Source organism: Anopheles funestus, chromosome 2RL (genome assembly GCF_943734845.2).
Source record: "Anopheles funestus chromosome 2RL, idAnoFuneDA-416_04, whole genome shotgun sequence".
Classification (NCBI taxonomy): domain Eukaryota; kingdom Metazoa; phylum Arthropoda; class Insecta; order Diptera; family Culicidae; genus Anopheles; species Anopheles funestus.
The window spans coordinates 6929438-6953247 of record NC_064598.1 but is presented as its reverse complement, the minus strand read 5'-3'; the positions used below and the strand labels follow the sequence as shown (position 1 = coordinate 6953247).

At 41.7% G+C, this 23810-nt stretch overlaps 1 protein-coding gene across 1 annotated transcript; it reads left to right on the top strand.

Moving 5' to 3' along the window:
• Positions 1–20983: 20983 nt before the first annotated feature.
• LOC125766420 (uncharacterized) lies at positions 20984–23600 on the top strand. Its single transcript, XM_049432380.1, has 3 exons — positions 20984–21848; positions 21927–22832; positions 23060–23600. The coding sequence occupies exons 1-3, from the start codon at positions 21658–21660 to the stop codon at positions 23307–23309; spliced, it is 1347 nt and encodes a 448-aa protein (XP_049288337.1). The 5' UTR covers positions 20984–21657; the 3' UTR covers positions 23310–23600.
• Positions 23601–23810: the final 210 nt, after the last annotated feature.

Below are 23810 nucleotides of genomic sequence, written 5' to 3'. Positions count from 1 at the left end.
TTTGAAAGGTTTAATTGTGGATCACATGAAGGCTTTATCAAATTGCGTACACAGTTAAGAGTAAATATGTAAATAGATTATTTTTTATTTTTATTTTTTTTTATTTTGCAATATGACGGCTCACTGCCTTATGGTCAAATTTAAAACAATTTAATGTTAAATATTTCTGTACGGGCACTATGAAGGAATTATGTATTAACTTGTAAATAAAATCTAAAAGATTAATGATAAAAAAAATTAGAATAAACATTAACGTGAAATTTTGAGAATTCTATATTGTGTACACACTACCCCATCGAATGGATAAATCTTATTATATTCCATGCAAATGCTAATGAAGCGATTTGCATATATGTAAAATCTATTAGTACGGTTCTTCAGTCAAACATCTTTTCTGTTATCATTTAATTTATAAGCTGTTAAGCGTTTTGCATAACCTCACAGTGCATAACTTTCCTGTGCATCACAAAGCGCACAATCCTATCAGATATCGATAGTTTCCTAGAACATATCTGTACTCCTATCAATATGTTTACATGACAGCCAACCTTAGCGAGGTAAAAAGGCCTATTATCAATAAGAACGATCGTTTACAAATGCCTTCTAAATACGACTCTTGCCCATCAAAACGCACCCATGCAAACAACGTTTACCGTAGATTCCTTCAAACATCCAAACGACACAATCTGTAAAACATTCCTTCGGATTAATCAGTTTGAAAGCATCCAATGTTTGCTTCCAATGCTGCCAGTATTGTACCGTGCAGTAATTTACATATTTTAAACTACTTGCAACTTCAATGCTTCGAATGGTAGCAAAACAGTACCGATTCGGGCAGAGTACGGTTAGCCGTACTGGGATGAAATTTTGATTGCTCAACTCACAAACATAGATGATCCCTGGAACTTCATACACGAGTAGAAATAACTTCAGCTTAGCAGCCCAGGTTTGTGGGATCCCGCAACAAAACAGATAAACAACCACCGGCAACAACAAGGGAATGTGACGGTGACCCGAAGCTCTTGCTCCCATGTGTCAACATCCAGCTCACATGCTGATTGCCATTGCCTCGCAGCTGCAAAATAATCAAAGGCCCAGGGTCGTTATGAACACGAAAACAACACCGACCAATAACGATAATGTATCAACAAGCAATAAGGGTTTAGAAGAGGTTTAGCCTAGCTGACATGCATACACGTAAACTGTAGCCCTATTCTAGATCCTTGCCACATGTCACCGGTAGCCAGTAGCTTACCAACAGACGCAGAGACAATTTTTATTTCACTTTATTGCGGGCGGAATCGTTTCCTCCGGTTATAACATTGGAAACGTATGAGTTTTTGTGCACGCACTGTCATGCAATGCATTCCATGAATTCTCTCAATCATTCTGCTCAACCAAGTTTAAGCTTTAGCGCCGGCAAAGGAACGTCACAAGACCATCCTCGAGGCATCTCAGGTCTATTGGAAAAGTAGCAAGTTCATCTCCACCAGCTATGGCTATGGGTTTAGAAGGCAGCTTCCTCCATACTGACAATACCTTCCGGACGTACATAAATCATGCAACGCCTACCACCTGCCACCGAAACAACCCACAACCGACGGGGCGACCAAAACGACTTACCCACCAGCACCAGCAGCAGCGTGCTCCGGTTAATGGGCACGTTGCTACGAGAGACTCACGATCGCTCAGACCTCGTTATGTCGCCGTCCTTCACAGCATCGTCCGGCCGACGGCTATTTGTCAACCGAGGCTGATGAAACATATGACCCACGGGTTATGAGGCAGCCAATCCCGGGGTCAAAGACGGCACAATAATAAAATGATTTATTTCGCCCATACATCTTGCGCCCGTTCAGCCCGCTGCATGGGTGCGGATGCGAGGCTGTTGACTCGAACGCTGCAGCAAATAACATTTTCCATTACAACACCGTGCGGCGAATGCGGCCATTGTAAAGACATTCCCATCCACCAGTACGCAACGGTACGCACATACACCCACCGATATTTGTTTTCCACTGCCGAAGGTAAATTGGATCCATCTTATCTTGTGTGGAGGGGCAAAGTACGCAATACGCAAACAATCGCGACAATTGTTCGCGAGCAACAACGTCCACTGCATCTTGTGAAGCACGCTTCCGTAAAGCGTTGAGTTCGTACCATTTCGGAGGACCGTACCTAAGCTGGAAGGTCTATTGTTGCGATTGGATTGTATCTTGTTTGCTTCGTACAACCGGAGCGAGATTCAATTCAAAGCCTTCGAACCAAATTGTGCGGAAACCAGCGCATACGTTGGGAAACAATGTGTTCATCCAAAAGGAACGAATCATGTCATGTGGTTGAAACGCTGTTTCACAAGTATTACACCACCCTCCACTTAGTTGTGAAATAAATTTCAATAATTAATGTTCTTTTTATAATTTCGTTTTTTTCCATTATTTTTCTGACTTCCTCAATACAAATATTATCTGATTAAATAATTTCAAAAGTCAACGAAAAGTTGTGTTCGGTTTCAAAATATAAAAATAGTAAACCACCAGGCGTCTCCATTAGCTGCAATCTACCAACAACCATGCGTCTCCATGCATTATTACTCTGATTAAAAATTGAGATTCGAAAATATAACTCATCATAAAATGACTCTACGCTCTTTACAGGAACAGAAAAATTAAAATTACGGCTTTTCACAAACAAACCAAAAACACACTGTAAGAAGCTTAAAATTAAGCCCTTTGATGACGGCCTGGCTAACTGTGCGAACGATCACAAGTGACCTAACATCGCTGAACCGGCAGGCTATTAGGCATGAATTATGGACTCATGCCCATAACTTCGCAACCGAATGCTTCACAACACTGTTCACTACGTCAAAGCAGAAGTATCCTCGTCGCTGATGGATGTTTTCGCTGCTTGCGTCGATACACTGTGGCACCCATTGCATTACAGAGGGTTGATCCGTTGGTCACATTAGGCCGACAGATTCTATAACCAACGTGATAGATCAGACTGCAACAAAAAATGACCAGAATAACTTTGCTTGACCCATCATCATGCGAAATTTAGCTTTTTTATTGTTTTCACCCGTACTCTAACACGTAGCAAACAGGGGAAAAATGCTTCCGGTAAAGCAAACAATTCCTCCGAACACTTGGGGCTTTCCATGGGACACAAGAGCTCTAGAATTACTCTCTGCCCGGGTCAGTATGTAGTTGGCAAATAAGCTTGTGTTGTAGCCGTGTGATATAATCAAAATTTATCGCAGTGAATTTTGTTGCTTTACAGCTAGCCATGCCTAGCTCCCACGTCCATTTTCCTCTGGGAATTTTTTTTTCTACCACCCCATTCCCCTTTTTTCCTGTTCAACGTTGAAGCATGTGTTTTGATCTACTCGGTTGCATATTCACACCAAATATCCTTCGCAGGACACCATCAGGTAATGTACGGGAGTACGGAAGCTTGAGAACGTTGGCACCACTCTGTCAAGAGTGTTTCAGCTGATGCGTACCATAAATTTCATTTTATGACAGCAGCATCAGTGTGGGAAACCATTTTTTTTTTTTTTTTAATTTTTGAATATGTGTTTGTTGGTTCACTTTTTTCGGCTGCTTTCACTAGAGAACATCCGGTATGAAACCGCGACCTGTTTCAGTACAACATGCCCGCTAGTGCACAGGTTCATCTAGCGCTTACCCAATCTACCAGCCGCCACATGTGTGTTTCCATTCGCTCCCACACTCATCATAAATTATCTCCCATTCAGCTTCCTCGCTGCCATCCAGCACTGTAGCGTTTCACCCATAAACCGACCCAAAGCACGAAGGGAGGCTTTACTGCCGCTGATGGATTAGTTCCGGAATTATGGAAGCGGTTAAAGTGTATCTTTCGCCCTTCGGGTAGCAAACGATGACAGAAGCGCATCCCAGCGGTCCTAATTACCGCCGCAGCTTGGTGTCCTTCTCTATGAATGTGTATGTGTTTATGTATGCGTTTCTATATTTGGCTTGCAAGGAGGACACACACACGCGAAACACATGGGACGAGAAACGGCAGCAAAAAAATGCCTCCAAGAACGGATGGAGCACTGCACGGACGTGCAAATTTTGTACTGCGATGTGAACCGCACCATAAATTGGCTCCCAAGCATTCCTTCACCAAAGCCTAGCAGATCTAGACGAGGCAGTTTACTAACTAGTAAGATGAAAATTAATGGAAAAACTAGTCCTCCCAGCCTGTTAGTGCCGCATCCTTAAGCGAAGCGTTTCATGTTGATGAAGGAAAATGAGAATGAAATAGGCAGCTGTACGACGAACGATGGCCAGATGCACTTCTCGTACTCGAGAACGGTGCTGGGAAATGGTTCAGCTGAACGTACCTTCGTGCCCATTAGTCCAATTATTTCTCTCCCAAAACCAAACCGGTACATTGTTCTCGGATGGAACCTTAATCATCATTCTGCGCTTCATCCTCATGCATCGTACCGTTTAGCTCGCATTAGATTGAAATATTTCCCAAGCAAACCATTTAACTGGTGCTGGATACCTGTGAATGGAAACAGAATGCACATTTTACCTGTACTTTTCTTCCTGTGATCAATATTACACTTATAATATCCGTAGTTATTTGAGACTATTCTATTGAATTTTGAACATATCAATCGGTAAGAAATAAGAGATACTAAAATTACAACAATGTAGCGCAACAACGGAATAAATATGAATAGTCTGTCATGCGAATTGCCTAATTTTAGGCGTTGGTTAATGAATGAGTATTTTTCTCCTTTTTAAGTATTTTTTTCTACTGCACACATTATATCTTTTTTTGTTGCCATAGCTAAAATCAAGCAATTTGCATTTTTGTCCTGCACATACCTTACACGTTCATCGCAAAACCCCAAAAAGATAATTGTTTGTAGAGTTTAAATTAAAAACAAAAATAACAATAGCACTTTATTCGGTGCAAACGTTCATTTTCTTCTAATCTCCACATTCAAATTTACCTTGCAAAACCGGAAACGTAATGCATCCGGATCCGGCTAACCGAATGGTATTGCATTTCGGCAACCAAAACGCTCTCCAGCACTGCAACCACAACGGTTGCAGAACGGTAATGGATGATGGCAAGAAATCTCTGCCCGTAAAACCGTGAGAACTTTTCACCTTCCACGCCCATTGAAACGAAAACCCGGTAATGAAAGGTAAAACCCTTTCACACAACAAGTGGCGATTATGGCGATTTCGGGTGTAGAGAGCATAAAAGCACCGGCTTCACACCCACTCAAAACGGATCACGGTCGGCTGTGCTGTTGGTCGGGCCGGATACTGTCCTGCTAACGGTTCCCGCTGCAACACGGTGTTGATGCGCTTGCTAACCAGGAAACAACCATGAGATTCAGAAGATTTGTTTCAACATCGCACCGCTCCCACCCCGAACCCCATACAAACTCTTATCCTACTTTATCCGCCGTATCAAAATACCTGCAACACCAAACGCAACGGTGTTGCCACTTATTCATGCTTGATGCATACCAGGCCACCGTCCAGAGCGGAATCAAAAGATTTGAGATTGTTCAAATTTGAGGTGATTAAGCAGTTCCTTCTATTTCCGCTCAGCTTCCTTTCGGGATGGTACCTTCTTGATAATAGTTCATGCTAGAGTTATAGCATGAGAAACCAAAAAAAGCCACCCGACCCAACCCATTTGCAAAGCACTGAGCCTCGTACACAACGATGCAACGATGAAATTGTGGTAATGCCCACACCGGACACTTTCTGTTCACGGTTTCCATCCCGTGCCTTTTCTCCTATGCATTTGCGAAAATAATCAGCCTTCAAAATGAGGTTGAATAAAATAACGACCGGCTCCCCATGGCCGGACTGATGGAGAAAGCATTTTTCATTTTAAAATGCATGGTATTTTGTGTAAATAAATAACATCCATTAGGGTTGGCTTTTTTGTGGCCAGCTTTTGGCGTGGTACGGTATCACAATGAGAAGTCAAGAAGGAGCAGAAATATCCCGTTCATCTCCTTGCTTGCTTCACATTCGGCGGCAAACACATTCAACGCGTCCGGTATGGTCGAATGCTTTGCATAAGTCGTTGCGATAGGATTAGCAACGGAGAACCACTATCGTACGCTGGGGTAAGGAAGATGGAAAAAAGCATACCACGCTGGTATGAATTGAAGCTTTGTGCCTTTAAACAAACAAATACAATGAATAGTGTAGATGTGGTGAAATAAAAATGTAAACTAGCTACATATTCAGGCAGGCTTTTGTTTGACTGTAAAAAGTCACTTCTAACTAGAGGATGGTATACATGACCACCATACGCGCGTACAATAGCCTCTAGTTTCTATTATTTTCCGATTGCATCAGCACTTCGTCAACAAAATAATTATTCTGATTCACATTTTTCCTTCTTTGCTGCTGTATTGCTATGAGTTGCATATGAGCTCATTGCCATTCATTGATTTTTATTTTTTTTTTTTTTCATTTTAAATCATTTGTATTTACGATGTTAAATGAAAAATTATGGATTCTTATGAACAATAGAACGAACTGATTTTTTTTTTCATTTGTAAATAATACACTTTTTCCAAAAAATTAAATAAATAAATTAAAATGAACTTGAAATTATATTAATTATAAAAACTAATTTGAACAAAGTAAATAGTGAATTTCATATTACTGGTCTGGAATTGGGACTGGAAGAGACCCCTAAAAATGTTCATTTTTGTAACATTTACGCACACAAAGCTGTACAACTTGATGCGTGTCATAAATCACTTCACTTATGCGAAACGTTCCACCCCAAATTTGAATGCAAAAACCTTTATGGCTAGCAAAGACATGTGATGTGAAAAAGATTCTATCAACTGCCAAAGCGTACCCATTACCACCGAAAGCTCTTCCCAGTGTGGCCACTCTTTACCTTGTGCTTACGCTTCATATATTTCACTGCTCACTTCCTTTCTTCATGCGAGCTGATGGCGATAAGGGTGTACCGGGGTGTGCTAGAGCAATCCACAGAAATGTCTGTCACCCAGGAAACACTTCGTAATTACACCCTTGGGACGTTTTGTACGGTTTCGAGTCTACCTAAGCACCGGCCGGGCAACCATTTGCCACGAATCGCGTACGGACACATCGTACCAAAAGCCAAACGGCCCATACATTTGACATGACGCAACATTGAACCGACGACACACGGAAAGCCGACCGACTGCAGGTCCACCGGTGCTTTCTTCAAAAGAAGCCAACGCTCACACTCACGCCCAATGCAGTGTCTCAAAATTATGGGAATATCAAGCTGCAGTTTTGCAAGACTACACACATACCGGTCCCACACTGTCCCCACTACCAGCACGATACCATCTATGACATCGCCCATTTGCTGCAACTACGTTGCAACGTACACGCAAAGAAAACATGGCTGACGACGAACGTCCGCAAACCGTTCGTTGCTTGGTTTTGCTTCACTGTGTTCATGCTCATCCTTTTCCCACCGTTGCTGTTGCTCTATTTTGCCGTGACAACGTTTTCGGACCATTTTATGAGATTTGATCTCAGCGCTTGCATTTTTGGTAGAAGCGAAACGTTTAATACACTCGGGCGAAACGTTCCGGCTGGACTGGATCTCAGGTGCACTTGAGCTCTGTCAACGTTCAACTCAAGTGTACGGAATTTTGCACATCGTATGGGTGAAGACATCCTGCTACGATCAAATGCAGCACTTCATGCGACAAAAATATTCTCTTTGCGCACCGTACATGTAGTACTACTGCTGTCCATAATGCGAGGAATTTGAAGACCGTTACTATCGATGCTCTTCAATTTTCCCCAGAATCATGTAGTTCCGTATAGTTCAAAAAATTAATTTCAGTTTAGTGTTGGCAATTGGAAACTTTCAATTTAAATTTCGTTCGGAAAAAGAAAAAATACATGTTACGGTTTGGTAAATGAAATAATGAACAAAATAAGTCAGTCCTAGGCTTAACAACCTTTCAGGTCATGTCGGCCATTTCTGGATTTCTCGACTTACATATATTTACCACTTAGCCGAATAGTCATTCCTTGTGACGGGAAAATTAGCTTTTCTGAAAATTTATAACTATTTATTCCATTTCTTTTCTTCAAATACACTCCACCGGGACACCCTTAAAATATTTTTTTTCCTCAATAATTTTTAATTCATTCTTTATTATAACCATGATTTCGAGAATAAAAGCACAACATTGAAATAATCGCTATCATCCAGCTATCTTTCTGAGGAGTACTTTCAAGAAAACTTTCCATAATTATCTTTTATAATTGTATTTGTAACTAAGCAACTCTTATGTACCGGCAGAAACGTTCCTAGAATGTAATGCAAATTAATAATGCATTACATTCCTTTTCTTTTTAAAACTGCACCACAGCAAACGTTTCCTGCAGCAACGTTCCCCACCGAGCACAGTGTGAAAAGGTATTGTAAGCTTCTTAGAAACAATAATGCATCATGTTATTCTAAGGTGGGCCCCGATTTGCATTTACGTGCTACGGAAACGGTCAGCAACAGTCAGCTGTCCAATGCACCAGCTGCTTCACCGGCTAAGTTGTACCGGGTGACTCTGCAACGGTGCCATCACCCTAAGGTGCCCATTTTGTGCTAACTTTGCTGACACATTCTGTTCCTCCCCAAAAAAAAAACATAAAGGTGAGGAATTTTTACACTCTTAACAGTGGGTGAATAGGTGAATGGATACTACAAAAAAAACGGGCAAAAGGCACACAAAATACTGGCACGGTGACAAAGAAATTGAGACAAACCAGCAACGACCAAAAAAAGATTATAAAAAAATCTACCAAAAAATGCAACTATAGTAACAGCGATGGAAAGCTTCATGTTTTCATTTATTTCCTCTCCCCGTTTTTGCACTGACTGCTGCCAACAAAATGGTCCATTGTTTCTGGTCTCACCTGCTGCCCATAGCTACACGAAACCCATGGTACGAAGCGAAAACCCCCACCCCCCGGTGGGCATCCACTGCCATGCATCCAATTGGCCCGAGGGTAAATATTGTGCTGCAGTTTCACTCGAACTCCACCGTACACCATGGCATTACTGGAAGCAGGAAGCAATAGCCACCATCGTAGCCATTGCCTTCGTAATCATTGCAGACTTCTATCGTTCCTGCCATGGTCCTTGTAGCAGAAGCTGATAAACCCTCTAACACACACACACACAAAGAGTGAGCTTTCGAGAGCAGTTCCGCGATACGCGACTGTACCCGTGTGATGGCACGGAGTCCGTCTATGTCGTCGTTTCGCTATCATCATCTGGCAAGCTGGTAAGAAGTACCACACGGTAAGGTACACGGGTATGACCTCGCGTATTGGTTCAACCCCTACGGTGGCACTTCAAAACCTTCGGGGTGGTTGAATTTTTATTTATAAAACTGCATTTCATGCTCGTAACTAATTTTCCGGGATGGAAATTTTCACAGCAAAACATGGTACAACTTTTCAACCTGGACCGGGTTTGGTCAGAAGCATACATCGCTCGCCAATTCACCCTGCAGAGCTGATTTCTTTTTTTTTTTGGTAACATTGGTCAACATATTTCTATGCGCGCACACATACACAAATATAGCCGCAGGACGAACCGGTGAAGCATGTACCATCGTAAAGCTCCATAAAGCATAACGAACTGTAACATTTTGTAGGAACAGCAACAACAAAAAAAAGTTCCCTATTTTCCTCCAGCTCCTTTTCATACGTTCTGCTGAAGGTTAAGGGTGATAAGTGTTCCCGAGCCCACACATTTAACGTGTGTTGCGATTAATACGAGTGTATAGGTTACAGGGTGAGCAGGTACTCCGCATAAAGCATCATCAAACAATTGGTGAAACAGGAAACGCCGAAGCAACGAACGTATTCTACCAGCGTGGCGCAGAATCGGAACCCATTTTTGTTTTTATTTTTACAACCACACCGGGAGCAATGAACAGGAATTCAAACAGCCACTCACAATGCGAACTGTTCCATGGTAACCATCGCGGAAGCAATTTTGGGCAACATTTTTCGGTGATAACTCTACTCTACTCGTTAAAATTGCACTCCTAGAAGAAAAGGGAATGGAGCTTAGTTGGTTTATTACTTCCTGTACATAGTGAGAGTTGATACCTGTTGATATTAGCCTAACTTCAACTGAAAAGTTAAAACTATTCAATGATATCACGATACAAAACTGTGTTCCTATTCCATAAAACCACTTCAATGTGTCGAAAATTGATTTTGAGAAAATGATCAGAAGTTGTGTGTTGGGCAGAAACGATGAAAACATTTCACCTGTTTTTATTGATGAAATTAAGCTCTAACGTTCACAAGTACTCAACAACAAATATCTAAAACCTTTGACTTTCCTTGTAAAGCGAACAACTAGCCACTCCGCTCATAAAATGGAGCAATAGCTTGGCGAATTGCATACTTTTAGGCGCTCTTTCCGTGAATCCAACTAAATTTCCGCATCAAGTATTCAAAAACAGTTTCAAGAATTCATTATTCTATGTTTCAAAATACCATAAGTACAAAAATAAAAAAGAGATTTATATCGCTTAAAATGTAAAACAAAAACACAATATTTTGATTACCTATAGCTATGATTGTGGTTTGTAGTGCATCCTTCGTTATGGAAATTAGATAAACTACAAAACCCTTAGTCGTTGTTCACCTACCTTTGCACGCTAGTATAAACTTCATATTTACACATTTTGTTACACAGTTTGAGTTTTTGGTGCCCATTGAACTGGATTCAATGTAAAAAATTATCAAAATCAATCACTTTTCTTTCATTCTATTTTTGAACAATTTGTTGTGTCGAAAAAAAAATATTTATTTTCACTCTCATTCTCACTTTGGCACACACATTCAATTAAAAAGCTTTTCATAACATTCACAAATCACACATTGTACACTGACCGGATCACGTCACGTCAGTTTCAAAGAGTTTATTTAATTCCCCGTAATTAAGCTAACCTTTTGCTAAACTGACCGGAGATTAAATCTTTATGCGCAAAGTCACATACTCCGCGAACGAGAACGAATAGACAATTCTGATGGTATTTTGATATTTTATATTCACAAAAAAAAATCCAGTTCCTCTAGCCTCGAAGCACAGCTGCATTCGCACTCATTGAATTTCTATGGCATGTTCAATTGCTGTGGCGGACAACAACAAAAAATAGATCCTATCCGATGGATTGTTTCATCAGCAAACAATTGCACTGCATATTTCATTCTCGTTTACATTCAATCCTCCTTGCATTTCATTTCACAAACCCTTCACATCTTCCCATACCGGTAAAATATTTCAAATACTTCATCAATTTTTTCCATTTCTGTTTTTTTTTTTCTCTCTCCGCTGGTTGGAATTTCTCAAATACTGCGCGCACACACACACACGAAAAACAGAACAGCAAAATTGATCCAGTTTTGATGTACACTCGCACAAAGAAACTGTCAATAGTGAATGTTGGTATGGCTCAAATTGTTTTTGGTGGTAAAAAAGTACCAATGAACCGGCGAGTAGAAGGATGAAAGGAAAAAAAAACCCGGTCACGCTACGGATTCGGTTTCGTGTGAGTACGTGGCCGATGATATCGCAACAACGAAAAACACTCTGTTGGTAATACAAGTTCTGCAGAAATACCAAATAATGAAACAGATGCTGCTTCATTTCACATTTTGCACTCCGACTCTCAAGGAACGAGTAATGCTGACCGCACTTTATTGCTTGCGACCTCACAGTGCGACCCTTTACAGCCACTTATTTCAACCATCCACCCATTACAGAGCTCGACCACTGTACATACGGCCACATCCGTTTCGAACCTGGTTGGTTTCAGTTTTCGCAAAAGTGGAAAATAGCAGATTATACCATCAATATTTAAATTGTTTCATTGGTCGTTGCAAAATATGCGACTCCACTAGCGGTAGCTTGATGTCTGTTACTGTCTGCTAATTCCTGTGTCTTTGCCCATCCATTTCTCCCATTCGCTTGCTCATGTGTTCATCGATTCATGGAGTATGTGTGTGTGTGTGTGTTTTTTTTTATTTGCATCATTCCATCGGCTGTACAAAATGCCGGTATTTGAAATTGCAACATTGCAGTGGAAAAGCATTTTTTTCTCCTCGATCCGTACCCGGCTTCAAGGGATGATTTGTAACGAGCACGTTTGCACATTCAATTGCACAGCCCTACGGCTGGGTTTTTGCCGACTTGCATCCGCACCATCGCACAACTACGATTCATTAATTTGACCCTGATGGAAAAACATTTTCACATGGTTGCGTGCACTATTGGCGCCTCTCGGTGTTTGGTGAATTAAGCATTAAATGCGTGCGGTAACGTGACACTCAGAGTAGCAGAGAAGTAAATGTTACTTTATTTGTGGAAGTACGTAGTATTAACTGATTAAGTAATTGCAAAAAAAAAATACAAAAGACGATATTTTTAGATTTAAAAACTCAACTAAAGACTAAAAAAATACCTACAAAGTATATAATAACAAAATAATTAAAGTAAGCATTTAATTCTTAATATACTTATGTACTGAGTTCTTTGTGACACCTACAAGAATTCTCAACTCTTTGTAGTGTGAAAACTAAACAAACAAACCCAACCGTAAACCCGCATTTGTTGCTCAGTTGCATCGTATGCAATGAGCAAAGAGTTCACATCCGTTACACCTTCTTGCACAATATGCAGTGAGTGTAAACTTCAATCGACTTCAACGTTTTTCTCTCAATTTCCATATGGGTGCATCGAACAAAACCTTAAAAACAAATCCCAAGTTTCACATACTGGTGACACGTTCGTTACAAACCGACGAAGAACATAGTGGGATGAAACAGATAAGTGATGGAAACTTTAAAAACCAATGTACAGTGAAAGGAAATATACTGACAGCCGAATGAAGAAAAAACGAAATAAAAAAAACCCGAATCTACACACACGAACAACCTTCCCACATAAATGAAGGGTTTGGGAAAAAGTTACGAAAGCTGCACGAAACAGGCCAAAGAAACAAAAACCTCCCGTACGACGCAGGATTCGGAGTATCTCGTGACAAATTGTTGCATGCACTCGTTGCTTATTATTTCGCCGCTGTTTGAGTACCGCATGACAGCTATGAGCTGAAATATATGAGGCAAATCCCTAACGTAAGCACTCAATCCGCTTCCGCTTCAATGGCGGTCGCTCCCTAACGCCTGTCATTGCAAACTCGTCTTCTGCAATCGGCAGTAAGACAACGTGCTGCATAGTGGAATAAAGTGATCACAAATGCATGTTTCGGGTTGTTATACATTGGTATTGCATTAATCTCTAGCTCTCTTTTTTGTGTTTCTTACAAGACACTTGTCAATCAGATTGATTGAGCAGATTGATGTTTTAATTTTAAAAAAAGATTAGAGAACTCAAATTGCTTACTGATTTAATATAACTCGTAATAAAGGCATACAAATGGTCTTCACTTTTTTTTAACCCCGGAGATCAGATCTTCTAACAATCAAACAATTTCTTCCACCGGCAACGATCATGAATATGAATTCTTCGATAAATTGTCCCATTGTGTCCTCTGGTTCTATCTCGTTCCCATTTTCCTCCATTAAACTCCGATCCCAACCCGTCAACAACTTGTCGACCGATTTCCCTTCCGAAATCGATCGGATGGAAACTTATTCGATCTGTCAGTTGGTTTAGTTCTTGTTGTAGTTTTTCAATTTTCTATTCAAGAAGAAAACGAAACGGCATGATGCAAGGGTACATAGAAACTTTCTCTCTCGCATCATATCCTCCTCCGGCACACCTGTTTTTGCCTGGTGCGCTTGGAAAGTTTCTTAACGATTCTTCTCATTGCAAGGATGACGGTGGAGCAAATGTGAGAAGAAGCAAAAACAGCTAAAAAAAAATATCCAAACGGGTTCGGCATTGTCAACAGCTGAACTGAAGTCCCTGACAGTCGTTAAGGAACGAAACGGACGAATGCTAGGAAGAAGCATAAAATACCTACCAAAAGGGGTTCACATGGAACCTCCATTACTCCTTCTGCCTGCCACTTTCCGATGAAGACAAAGAAACTTCTTGCCCCGTGCCGAACGGAAAACCACCGAGCGTTGTAAGCTTTTTTTTTTAACTGGGCTTTTTCCCACTCGAGAGCCATTTCACTGCGGGCCGGTTTTGGGGTGGAAATTTTATTTCCTCCCCTTCGTATTTATTTGCTCCGATAAAATAATCATCTTGCAAAGTGTGCTGAAAAGTTGAACGATTCCTTCGGGATGTTAGGAAAAGATGTTAGATCGTGTTTACGGACAGCCTCCGTTGGTGTAGCACAGACCCGGGGTTGGGCAGCTTAGAATGGCGGAGAGATGGCGGTTTGGAGAGATGAAAGGCAAAAGGGACTCTACACCGGCCGCACTGTATATGGCCCGAACGGTTTGGAGTTTAAATTGACTTCGCCTACACGGGTAAAATGGCCGTTACCAATTCGACCAGGTTTCTCGTTTCACAAACAGTAGATACGCATCTAACCTAACTTTCCCGCAATCGTCTGCAAATGCCGGCCCGCTAGCCTTTTGCTCCTGCTTGCTACAAACTTCAATGCCCCGGCTCTCCCGTGGCTAATCGTTTGTTTATCAACTGTTGTAATTAGCTCCCGGGAAAATCATAACGAGCGTGTTTTTCCAACCGACACCGTTCAAATGCCACCACCACCACCACCACCGGCAGGGTTGTGATGGAAGGGGCATAGGTGAAGGAATGTTGGTGTCGGACACCTTTTGCCCGTTCTCGTTGGCCAACGGGCGATCTTGGCGTCGCCCGATCTTGATAGATAAAGCGCACCAGCCAAAACTTTTGTCTAACTTTACGGGCAAATACGCTCTCAAGCGTACCATAAATGCCTGCCTTACGTCCAAACGTTAAGCTAGACAAAAGTACGGAATCGGCTATAGGCTACGCTACGACTATTTCCCACTAGCTAATTGCTACCACATTTCCCGAAACGAGTCAATCTGGGGCTTGTTGAGCGCATGAAACTTATTCCGTTCGGCCGATCCGAAGAACACGGTCCAGGTACATACGAGCCCCTAACACCAACTCGCCGAGCGTTTCAATTGTGGTTGCTAATTTTCAAGTGATCTAGTGGTTTGCTTCCCACCCAGAGATCTGCACCTCGAGCGTTTGCATTCGTTGTTAATTGACCAAAACATACAACAGGGAAACGAGTTAAAGTTTCAAATGGTTTCTTAAGCTCCTTTAACCCCTCAGAAAGCTTGAAGATTTTTATCTACTTAGACCAAAGACATCGTAAGTGATCTTTAAATGTCACCAATATTGCATACTTCTAGGCGCTGTTTTCCAAACACGAAAAGAAAATCCTGTAAAATTATATTATATCACTTAGGCCGTTAACGGTTTAAAACTTAACATTTTTATACGAAATTAGTAATGATGATGTCATAGCCCGTTTCCTAATTAAAATTCCACCATCGCTATAACTTTCCAAATAACCTCAAAAATAATAACGCCATATTAAACGCGCCCAAAGTTCATCTACCCCAAAACAAGCGCCGGTTTAAAGTATGCATATATAGCTTCCCAACGACATCAAAGCAAATGGTTGGGTCGTATGTGTTCTATACGTTTCAAAGTGCAGACTGACATTAGCGAAAGTTACATCCATGCTCTTGTTTCCCTTAAAAACCACCAGCAACATTATTGCAAAGTTGGTATGTTGCGGCGCTTTTTTTTTATTTCTGTTACTGCTTACATTCAACAACACACTCACGTCCCAAAACTTTGGTAATTTCGAAATTCCATGCTTACAATCAGGGAATGATACTGATTTGCAACATAATATTAACCACGCTTTCCGTACGACAACCGAATCGAAACCAGCGACAAAGCCACAGAACGCGCGACACCGAACAACACCGAACAACAGCGGCATGCTAGCAAGCGATTGAAATTGTAACCTAATGTCGAAGCAATAAATATGACTTCCAGCTGGCATCACATCCCCACCGTTTTCCAATACCGTGTCTACCTTGAGTGTGCTGGGGCGAAAAACCGCAAAAACGCAAACCATTGCTTGTACAACAGGCGTGCAACGTAAAACTGTAAGCCTCACAGCAAGCAAATCAACCCCCGTTGTATGTGGTCGCGTGTACACCTTTACCAAGCGCAGAAAAATCTAGTGCCAAAAAGTGCATCGACAAAGTTTTACGTACCCACTGTGCCGGTGTACCCACCCGATGCTATCGGTTCGGTCAAGTTCATTTCTTGCCTTCCTTACATTCCGATACGATTGGTGACAAAACTTTTGCATTGAGCTGCACCACTAAGCTTACTACGGTTCATAGCATGCATCTTCCAATCAGAACCATGATCGTTCCAAGTCCAGACACTGCCTGGGACGCTGGATTCATAAATGGAACATAAATTTTCTTCCCCTGCGCACCCGCAGAAGACTCCTACAGCACACGCTGACACAGCTGCTAAAGGTCTAGCAGAACCGACAAACGAGTAATATTTGTTGGAGAAAAAAGTCATCTCTGCCAGAGTCCGTGGTCGATGTGGATAGTGGTAGATAGTATTTTTTTGCTTTCCACACCCCAATTCCCGTTTAGTAGGGGACGGATTGTGGATATGCATACGTACGGAGGCTACGCTGCTGCCAACCGTACCCATAACCCACGGCACCATACAGGAACACAGGATTTACACTAGTCGTCTAGACGGTGAAATTGTCTCGAAATTATTCCACCACAATTGCCTCACGTTGAAAGCTTTAGCATTGCTTCAGCAGTAAGCCACACGAGCACGGCTGCAATCGACCGATCATAAACTGTAACTTAATATGATTGCACCCGACGGGAATCGAACATCGCTACATAACGCCTCGGGTTGCAGACAGTGCTCCCGGGGTCGGTCGGTGAAGCGTCTTGCAATTTACACACACTGCACCACACAAACAGCAGACAAAATGGGAAAACACACGGTGCAATTGGAGTAAGCGAAAATAAAAACACACTCCGCTTCGTATAAAGTGTGCATCCCCATGGGCTAAACTGTCAGGACTAATGATGACCGCGACCGTTTGTCTCTCTTTTCTCGACCATTTCGCTCCATTAAGCCTTGCTGAGCTACTGGCGCGTGGTCAGCAATGCAGTTTCACAGGGAAAAAGGGGGTTTATTTTTATTTCACTGCAGCTATCATTATCACCGGGTGGACAGTCCCCACACACACACTCGTGTCGAACTTATTTGTGGTGCTTGCTTCAGTTTTGCTTTTTCACTTCGTAACGACATTCAACTCCCTTCGGGTTAGCATGGGAAAGGATCCGTAAAAGTGTAATGGATGCTTTAATGGTTCTGGTCAGTGGAAATGAGGTACAAATGGAGTTTAGTGCTCATACGTGTGTATTAAATTGGTTCAAGTACCTAAAAACTTGTGTTTCTGAGCATATTCTGCATGAAACGATAGTTATGTCTTATGATATTGTTTGGAGAATAGAAAATAATGGCAAAAAACCTCCAAATAAGCTACTAAGTGATTTTTTAATCATGATGCAGAACACATGTCACAGTCGCCTAAAACTATGCAATCTACATGACAAAACAAGCATATTGCGTTTAAACTAATCCTAAGATAAGGGTTTTTATCAGTTATGCTCAAGTTCCGTGTGTGCAGCTGCCAAACATCCTTTCATGACAAAATTGTTCTAATCTTCCCCTAAACCACAACACTCCATTTTGTTTTATGAGTGAATGCTTGAGATTGTTCCAATTTCGGCAAGATATGTAAATAAAAGGGCCATGCAATATCCTTAAAATCCGTAACATCAAACAGCTGATCCGACAGCCGAAACGCACCTTCTAAGCTTACGATTAAATACCGGTCCTCCTCGCAGCGGAAACTTCCGCTTCATCTTTTTCCACCATCCCAATTCCGACCATATCGAGCCGCACGGTGTACTCATTTCAATTGGTATGGATTCGTTTGAGTGTGTATTTTTTTCACGGTTTAGGTGAACTGTAAACAAACCCATAAAAGAAAACAAACACTGTAACATTCGGATTCACCACCCAAGCCCAGTGTGGCCGTAGCATTGGTGTATGGGAAAGCAATAATATTGCGAAGCGAAGCACATAAGTACAATTCCGACCGACGCTACCCAGAGCGTCTAGAAATGGAGTTTTGTTTGTCGAAGGGAAAACAAAAAAAACGCATCGAACAATACAGCCCTGGCGTGCCCAAGGTATGGCTCAATACCCACCAGCGTGCCCTGGAACGACTTTTATTAATCTTCTAATGTACGTCGAATCTTTCTACCGTTTCGCCTGTTAACATTGATCTAACAGCAACCAATTGGTAGATCGGAAGGCGACTTGGGGCCATATCCAACGGGGATTAAAACGCACTTTTGCCGAAATCACACAGAAGCAGCTGAATACTGCCGATGGATGTAATGTATTGTGATGAGCGCTGTATAAGTGTGTGAACGCCGGCAGATAGATATTTAATGCAGTAGTTAAATCAACGTGAAAGTAAGATAAAAGATATGTTTTCATACATACTTATTCCGCCCAGAAGTATGCAATCGAATATTCAAATACATATTTTTTATTAAAGTCACGTTGGGACAAATCATTATCGCCTTATTGAATACAATTTTGAAATTGAAATTGCTACTTCCTTATTAATTATTATAATATAACTTTTTTATACTATATAAAATCAAAGCTCGCGATGTCAGAATGCATCCTTGTTGTTTGATAAGGTAAATAAATAATGTTCTTCAGAGCATTCCCACGCCTCACATCAAAACAGTTCAAACGCCAGGAAAAGTTAGGAACATCTATCAAGTGTGTATGCATTGAAGCACACACTCGCAAGCTCATTACCTTCATTTAGACAAACGCTTCAAATGATCGCCTAACATCAAACCACACGTGTTTTATTTGCCATGACGCTTGTTTTCTAGCGTTCAAGCATACGACTCGAATTGAATTTCCATTTAGCCGTGCCGCTTTCTTCTTTCCCCCTTTGGCCCCCAACGTTCGCATACCTTCAGAAACAATGTGAACCACGGTGGGGAAACCTGCTTCACTACTCTTAAAAGGCTCAACGACTTTAGGTTCTTTCCGCCTGGCGAAGCTAAACAACGTTCTTAGGAGTTTTTGGTACGGTACGCCAAACCGCAGGACCTTGTGCCGTCAACTTTCCGGGTTAATACGACTAAAATAGCTCAAAGTGGAAAACCCATTCGGCGAATCTGTGTGCATGTGTGTGTGTTTGTTTGTTTATGTACTTTGATTGCAGAACGGGAAGAGGTGTGTTGTGTTATTATCATTGTTATTATCATAATGAATATAGCTCCGAGTTGATATGGATTTGAATTCTTTGCGAAAACTTTCCATCCCATCCTGTGGAGAGATAACAACGGAAACTAAACACACACAAAAAAAACACAACTCTCTACTGCCAGTTCTACCAGTTCGTTTGCTTTACGCGCCCATTCGCGACATTCAAAGACGGTTCGGAGCAAGTTTTCATTCGAAAGGTGCTTTTGCCAGCTTTTTAGCAGGTGCAGGGAAAATCCTTCACAGCGGGAAGCAGCACTAGCGCGAAAGTTAGTTTTCCGGTGACTACACCCCGCGTGATAGTTACGTCTGTTATCCTTACCACCTGTTATGGTGAAGATTTCCCATGCAGAAGAAACAATGCTTAACTAGAATACTTCCCTGTCAGGTTATCCTTGTGCGGTGCGGTAAAACCTTCTGCCAAACAATCCCAAAATGCTGATCTTTCTCAAACGTTCGTGATCGTCGCTCATGTGTGAGTGTGTGTGTGTGCAGCTCACTTAACTTGATTTAGACTAAAGGCCGGAAATCGTTGATGGAGGGTGGCTGGCGGTACAGCAGTGTAGCAAGCCCGGCGTTGCTCCGGAAATGGAGAAAGTGATTCCCACATCCGCAATTGGGATGCTTCCACTTCACTGTTTGGCCAAAGTTTTCCCAACTTGGCTTCACTAGACATAACATATCAGCAAGCGTGCAACAGCAGCAAAAAAGGGGTTTGTGAAGACGCTTCTAACCAACCCGATTCACCAGAAGAACAAACACTTTCGAGTAATTGAATGGGAAAGTTTTGCCCTTGCCTGCTAGCGCAGCTGCAACCACTCTGGGTGGCTGATTTTGCGATGCCGGATTTCGGGTGCCGTAATTTGATTGCGATTGTCAGAAGCATATGTTGTCGCTTTGCTGCGCTGTATTTAATGAATTTACTGGCGTCCGGAACACGGTACCGGTCCGATTTTTCAATTCCTCCGTTTCACACCGAACCCGATGCGCCCGTGTCACTCGCACGCCATTCAGAGAAAGTTGTCCTTTTTTATGACTTTTGCTTAAGTTTTACGACAATTTAATTAGTTTCATTATCGTCATGTTATTTGTCTATCTGTCTGTTCATCGCTCGGCTAGCGGCTAGCCACCCTTTCACAGCGAGTCATTCAAGTGCATTCGCAAAAACCATGTTTGTCGTACGGTGCTTCACTTTCGTACTGCCGAAAATTGCAGCTTGACATGCAGCTTTCCATAAATGCACGCCACAAATGCACGATATTGTTCTAATGTGACAGTTTCAAATCACAGTACGGTGTCGGAGACAATAAAGCAAAAGTTTCTGAAGTGTAATAGCAAATTTTAAGTGTTCCGACTGTAATTCCAGTGCCTAATTACGGTACCGCATCAGTTTGTTCAAGTTGGGTTTTGCATCTGCTATGGTTAAAGCATTTCAATCTTGTTTGGAGTTATCTGGAATGCAAAATTTGGGTTCGTAATATGTTCACGGATATCAAATTCATGAGATTCAAATTTTCCCCTAAAAGTATGCAATTCGATTTTGTTTAACACTTATTACGTATTTACTTGTTTACTGACGACTGTTATTATAGAGTTCAAACATTAATTTTCTTTTGAAGATATATAGGATTGAAAGTTGTAGTAAAATAGCATTTTAACTAAATAGTGTAGAAACGACCTCCGAAAAAAATCCGAAAAAAAGAAAGAAAGTGAAAGTATCTTCGAATAACATTAATCTACATTCAATGTTTATTGTACGATAATAAACCTAAGGGGAAAAGTTTGGGAACAAAACAAAACTACTTTTTGGCCGCATACATAACCATACTCAACATTGACCGCGCTGCCTGCAAAGCTGCAATAAAGTCTAATCAAAAGAAAGAATCATTGTTATGTTTCAAGGGAAAGTATTATTGCATGTTGACACTATGTTGCTCTTCGGTCATCACTCCTACACACCAACATTGAATCAAACCAACAAACGACACCAATTACGCCAAGGTCAACCGTTGAAGAAGAAAAAACACACCATTCAAGCTGGTGTTTGTTGTATGTTTAGTGGCTTCGTTGTTAGATAAGATTAGACATTATACCAATGAACTTCAACATAACGTTAACTGGCGTCCGTTACGAGTGTTTGTGTGAGACAAGGGTACGCGCGTGTTGTTTTCATTCAACCAGTTCAGTCAGTACATTTCAGAATCTCCTCCTCGATAGTCTACCCCAAAACGAAACGATCCATAATTAGAAATGGCACAAGATCGGAAAGAGAAATTCCTAACAACGGAACTGGTAAACAACATCATTCAAACGAATGACGATCTGAAAAACTATCGTGTAGTGTCCGACAGTGACTGTACACTGACCACGCCGCAAGGTTTGGATGGATTCATGTCGGTCATACACCGGCTAACATTAAACCTAACACATTCCATCACCGGGTAAAATGCAGTTAAAAATGATAAGAACTGATGTGTTGAGTGAAGATTATTTATCCCAGCTTCTGTTATCTATTGCAGTGCTACGAGATGCCTTACCGTGATGGTAAAGGTGATGAAAGGTGACGATGATTTTCGGAAGAAATCGCTCGGACTCGTACTGTTCCCGAACGAGATAAACGTATATTCCGCGGTGATACCGGCATTCGAACGATTGATACGCAATGCCAATGCTGTGCTCGATCTTCGTACGCTTTGTCCACGGATATATCTGGCTGAGGCTGGTGTGAAATATCCCACCTACAGCGATCAAGAAGAAACGTTCCTGGTAATGGAAGACGTCTCAGAAAGGGGATTCGTACCGGGACCACGACTCAACCTAGACCAACCGCATCTGGAGCTAATGGCCCGCAAGATAGCACAGTTTCACGCGTGCTCTTATGCTCTTCGCATCGGTGGCCAGTCGGAGATACTGCGCGACTTGGTGAAACGGATCATTCCACTTAACTTTCTGCAGGATGGTAAAATCTTTTTCGAAAGTTACGACATCGTGTTTAAGGTCGTTTTCGAACGACTGTTTGACTACTTTGACAAGCATCCAGAGTTGCTCGAACCAGATAGTGTACGTGATCGTGTTCAAACCTTACGGTGCAAGTATGGTGCAACTCCTTCGGAATTGATGCAACGGTGTCTCGAGCGGGACGACGTCTATTCGGTGATTCTACACGGCGACTACAATCGCAACAACGTTCTGTTTCACTATAAAGACGATGCGCCTCAAGATGTAATGCTTATCGATTTTCAGGAGAATCGATATGGCTCTCCAGCTCTCGATCTGTCATTCTTCATGTACATGAACATGCCACCGGAAGCATGGGCTAATGGAGGCTGGGAACATTTGCTAACCGTGTACCATCAGGAATTGATGCGGTGTCTGTGTGACATCGTGAAACTGCAGCCAGATGATCAGATCTTACAACCGTACAGGTAACATTACACAAAACAATAGGCAAAAACCTATTGCTCGTCTTTTGACAGCTAACTGATTAGTTGTGCGTATTGTTTCGATACGCCTGAAGGTATGCAATATATGTACAAAAATAGCTTAACATCGTCCACAGACTTTTCAACCACTAAACATCAAGCATTTTGCATACCGTCAGGTGTTTTCGTTGATAAAATGTTCTTACCACACAATTCTTCCTCATCCAAAGGTTCGATGCAATGAAGCAGCATCTTCAAAAGCACTTCATTTATGGTGCAATCATTGCGATCAAATTTCTGCCCTGTATGCTGGCCAACGAACAGGAAGTACAGGAGATTGTGCATCATTTCCATACGGATGTCACCTCGGATGCGTTCCGTCAGATTTATCTGATTGCAGGAGGTGAGAAAGTGAATGATAGAATCTCCAAAGTGATGCTCCACGCTGCTGAGCAAGGTTATTTAGACATGTTGATGTGATGTATAAATAGTTCAACCAATCAGTAAATAATAGTTTCTCTGCAAAGATGATGGTTTTTATTGCACAATTTATTGTTTAAAAAGGCATGGAACAACAATATTTCCCAAAAAAAACCTTCACAATAAAAGCTTTTCTCAGTTCATTTTATACCACTGCACAAAATATTATGAAATAAAGGGCAATTTGTTTTCGACCCATAATACACTAATCATAAGTATGTACCCGAAACACGAAAGAACAAACTCAACAAATTGATAAATTTGCTTCCGTGTCGCATCGGATTCGGTGAAAGCATACCTTCCAATTTTTCCACCTAGCGCCAACATAACCGTTCGGAAAAGGGTCTTAGAATTCATAGTGCAATTTGTTTGCCGCAACATCTACAACCGTACTGAGTCCGTGTCGTTTTCTGGTCGGCTTAAGCGTGTCTTATCACACACTTGTACTCTGGCCACCCCGTACCACTGCACATGTGTGTGTGTGTGGAAAGTTTTCTGGCA

Excerpts from the sequence above, each read along its gene's own strand:
- LOC125766420 (XM_049432380.1), top strand. The coding sequence starts at position 21,658 with ATGGCACAAGATCGGAAAGAGAAATTCCTAACAACGGAACTGGTAAAC. Across the intron at positions 21,849-21,926 it reads CTAACACATTCCATCACCGG|TGCTACGAGATGCCTTACCG; the intron begins GTAAAATGCAGT and ends TATCTATTGCAG. Across the intron at positions 22,833-23,059 it reads CAGATCTTACAACCGTACAG|GTTCGATGCAATGAAGCAGC; the intron begins GTAACATTACAC and ends CCTCATCCAAAG.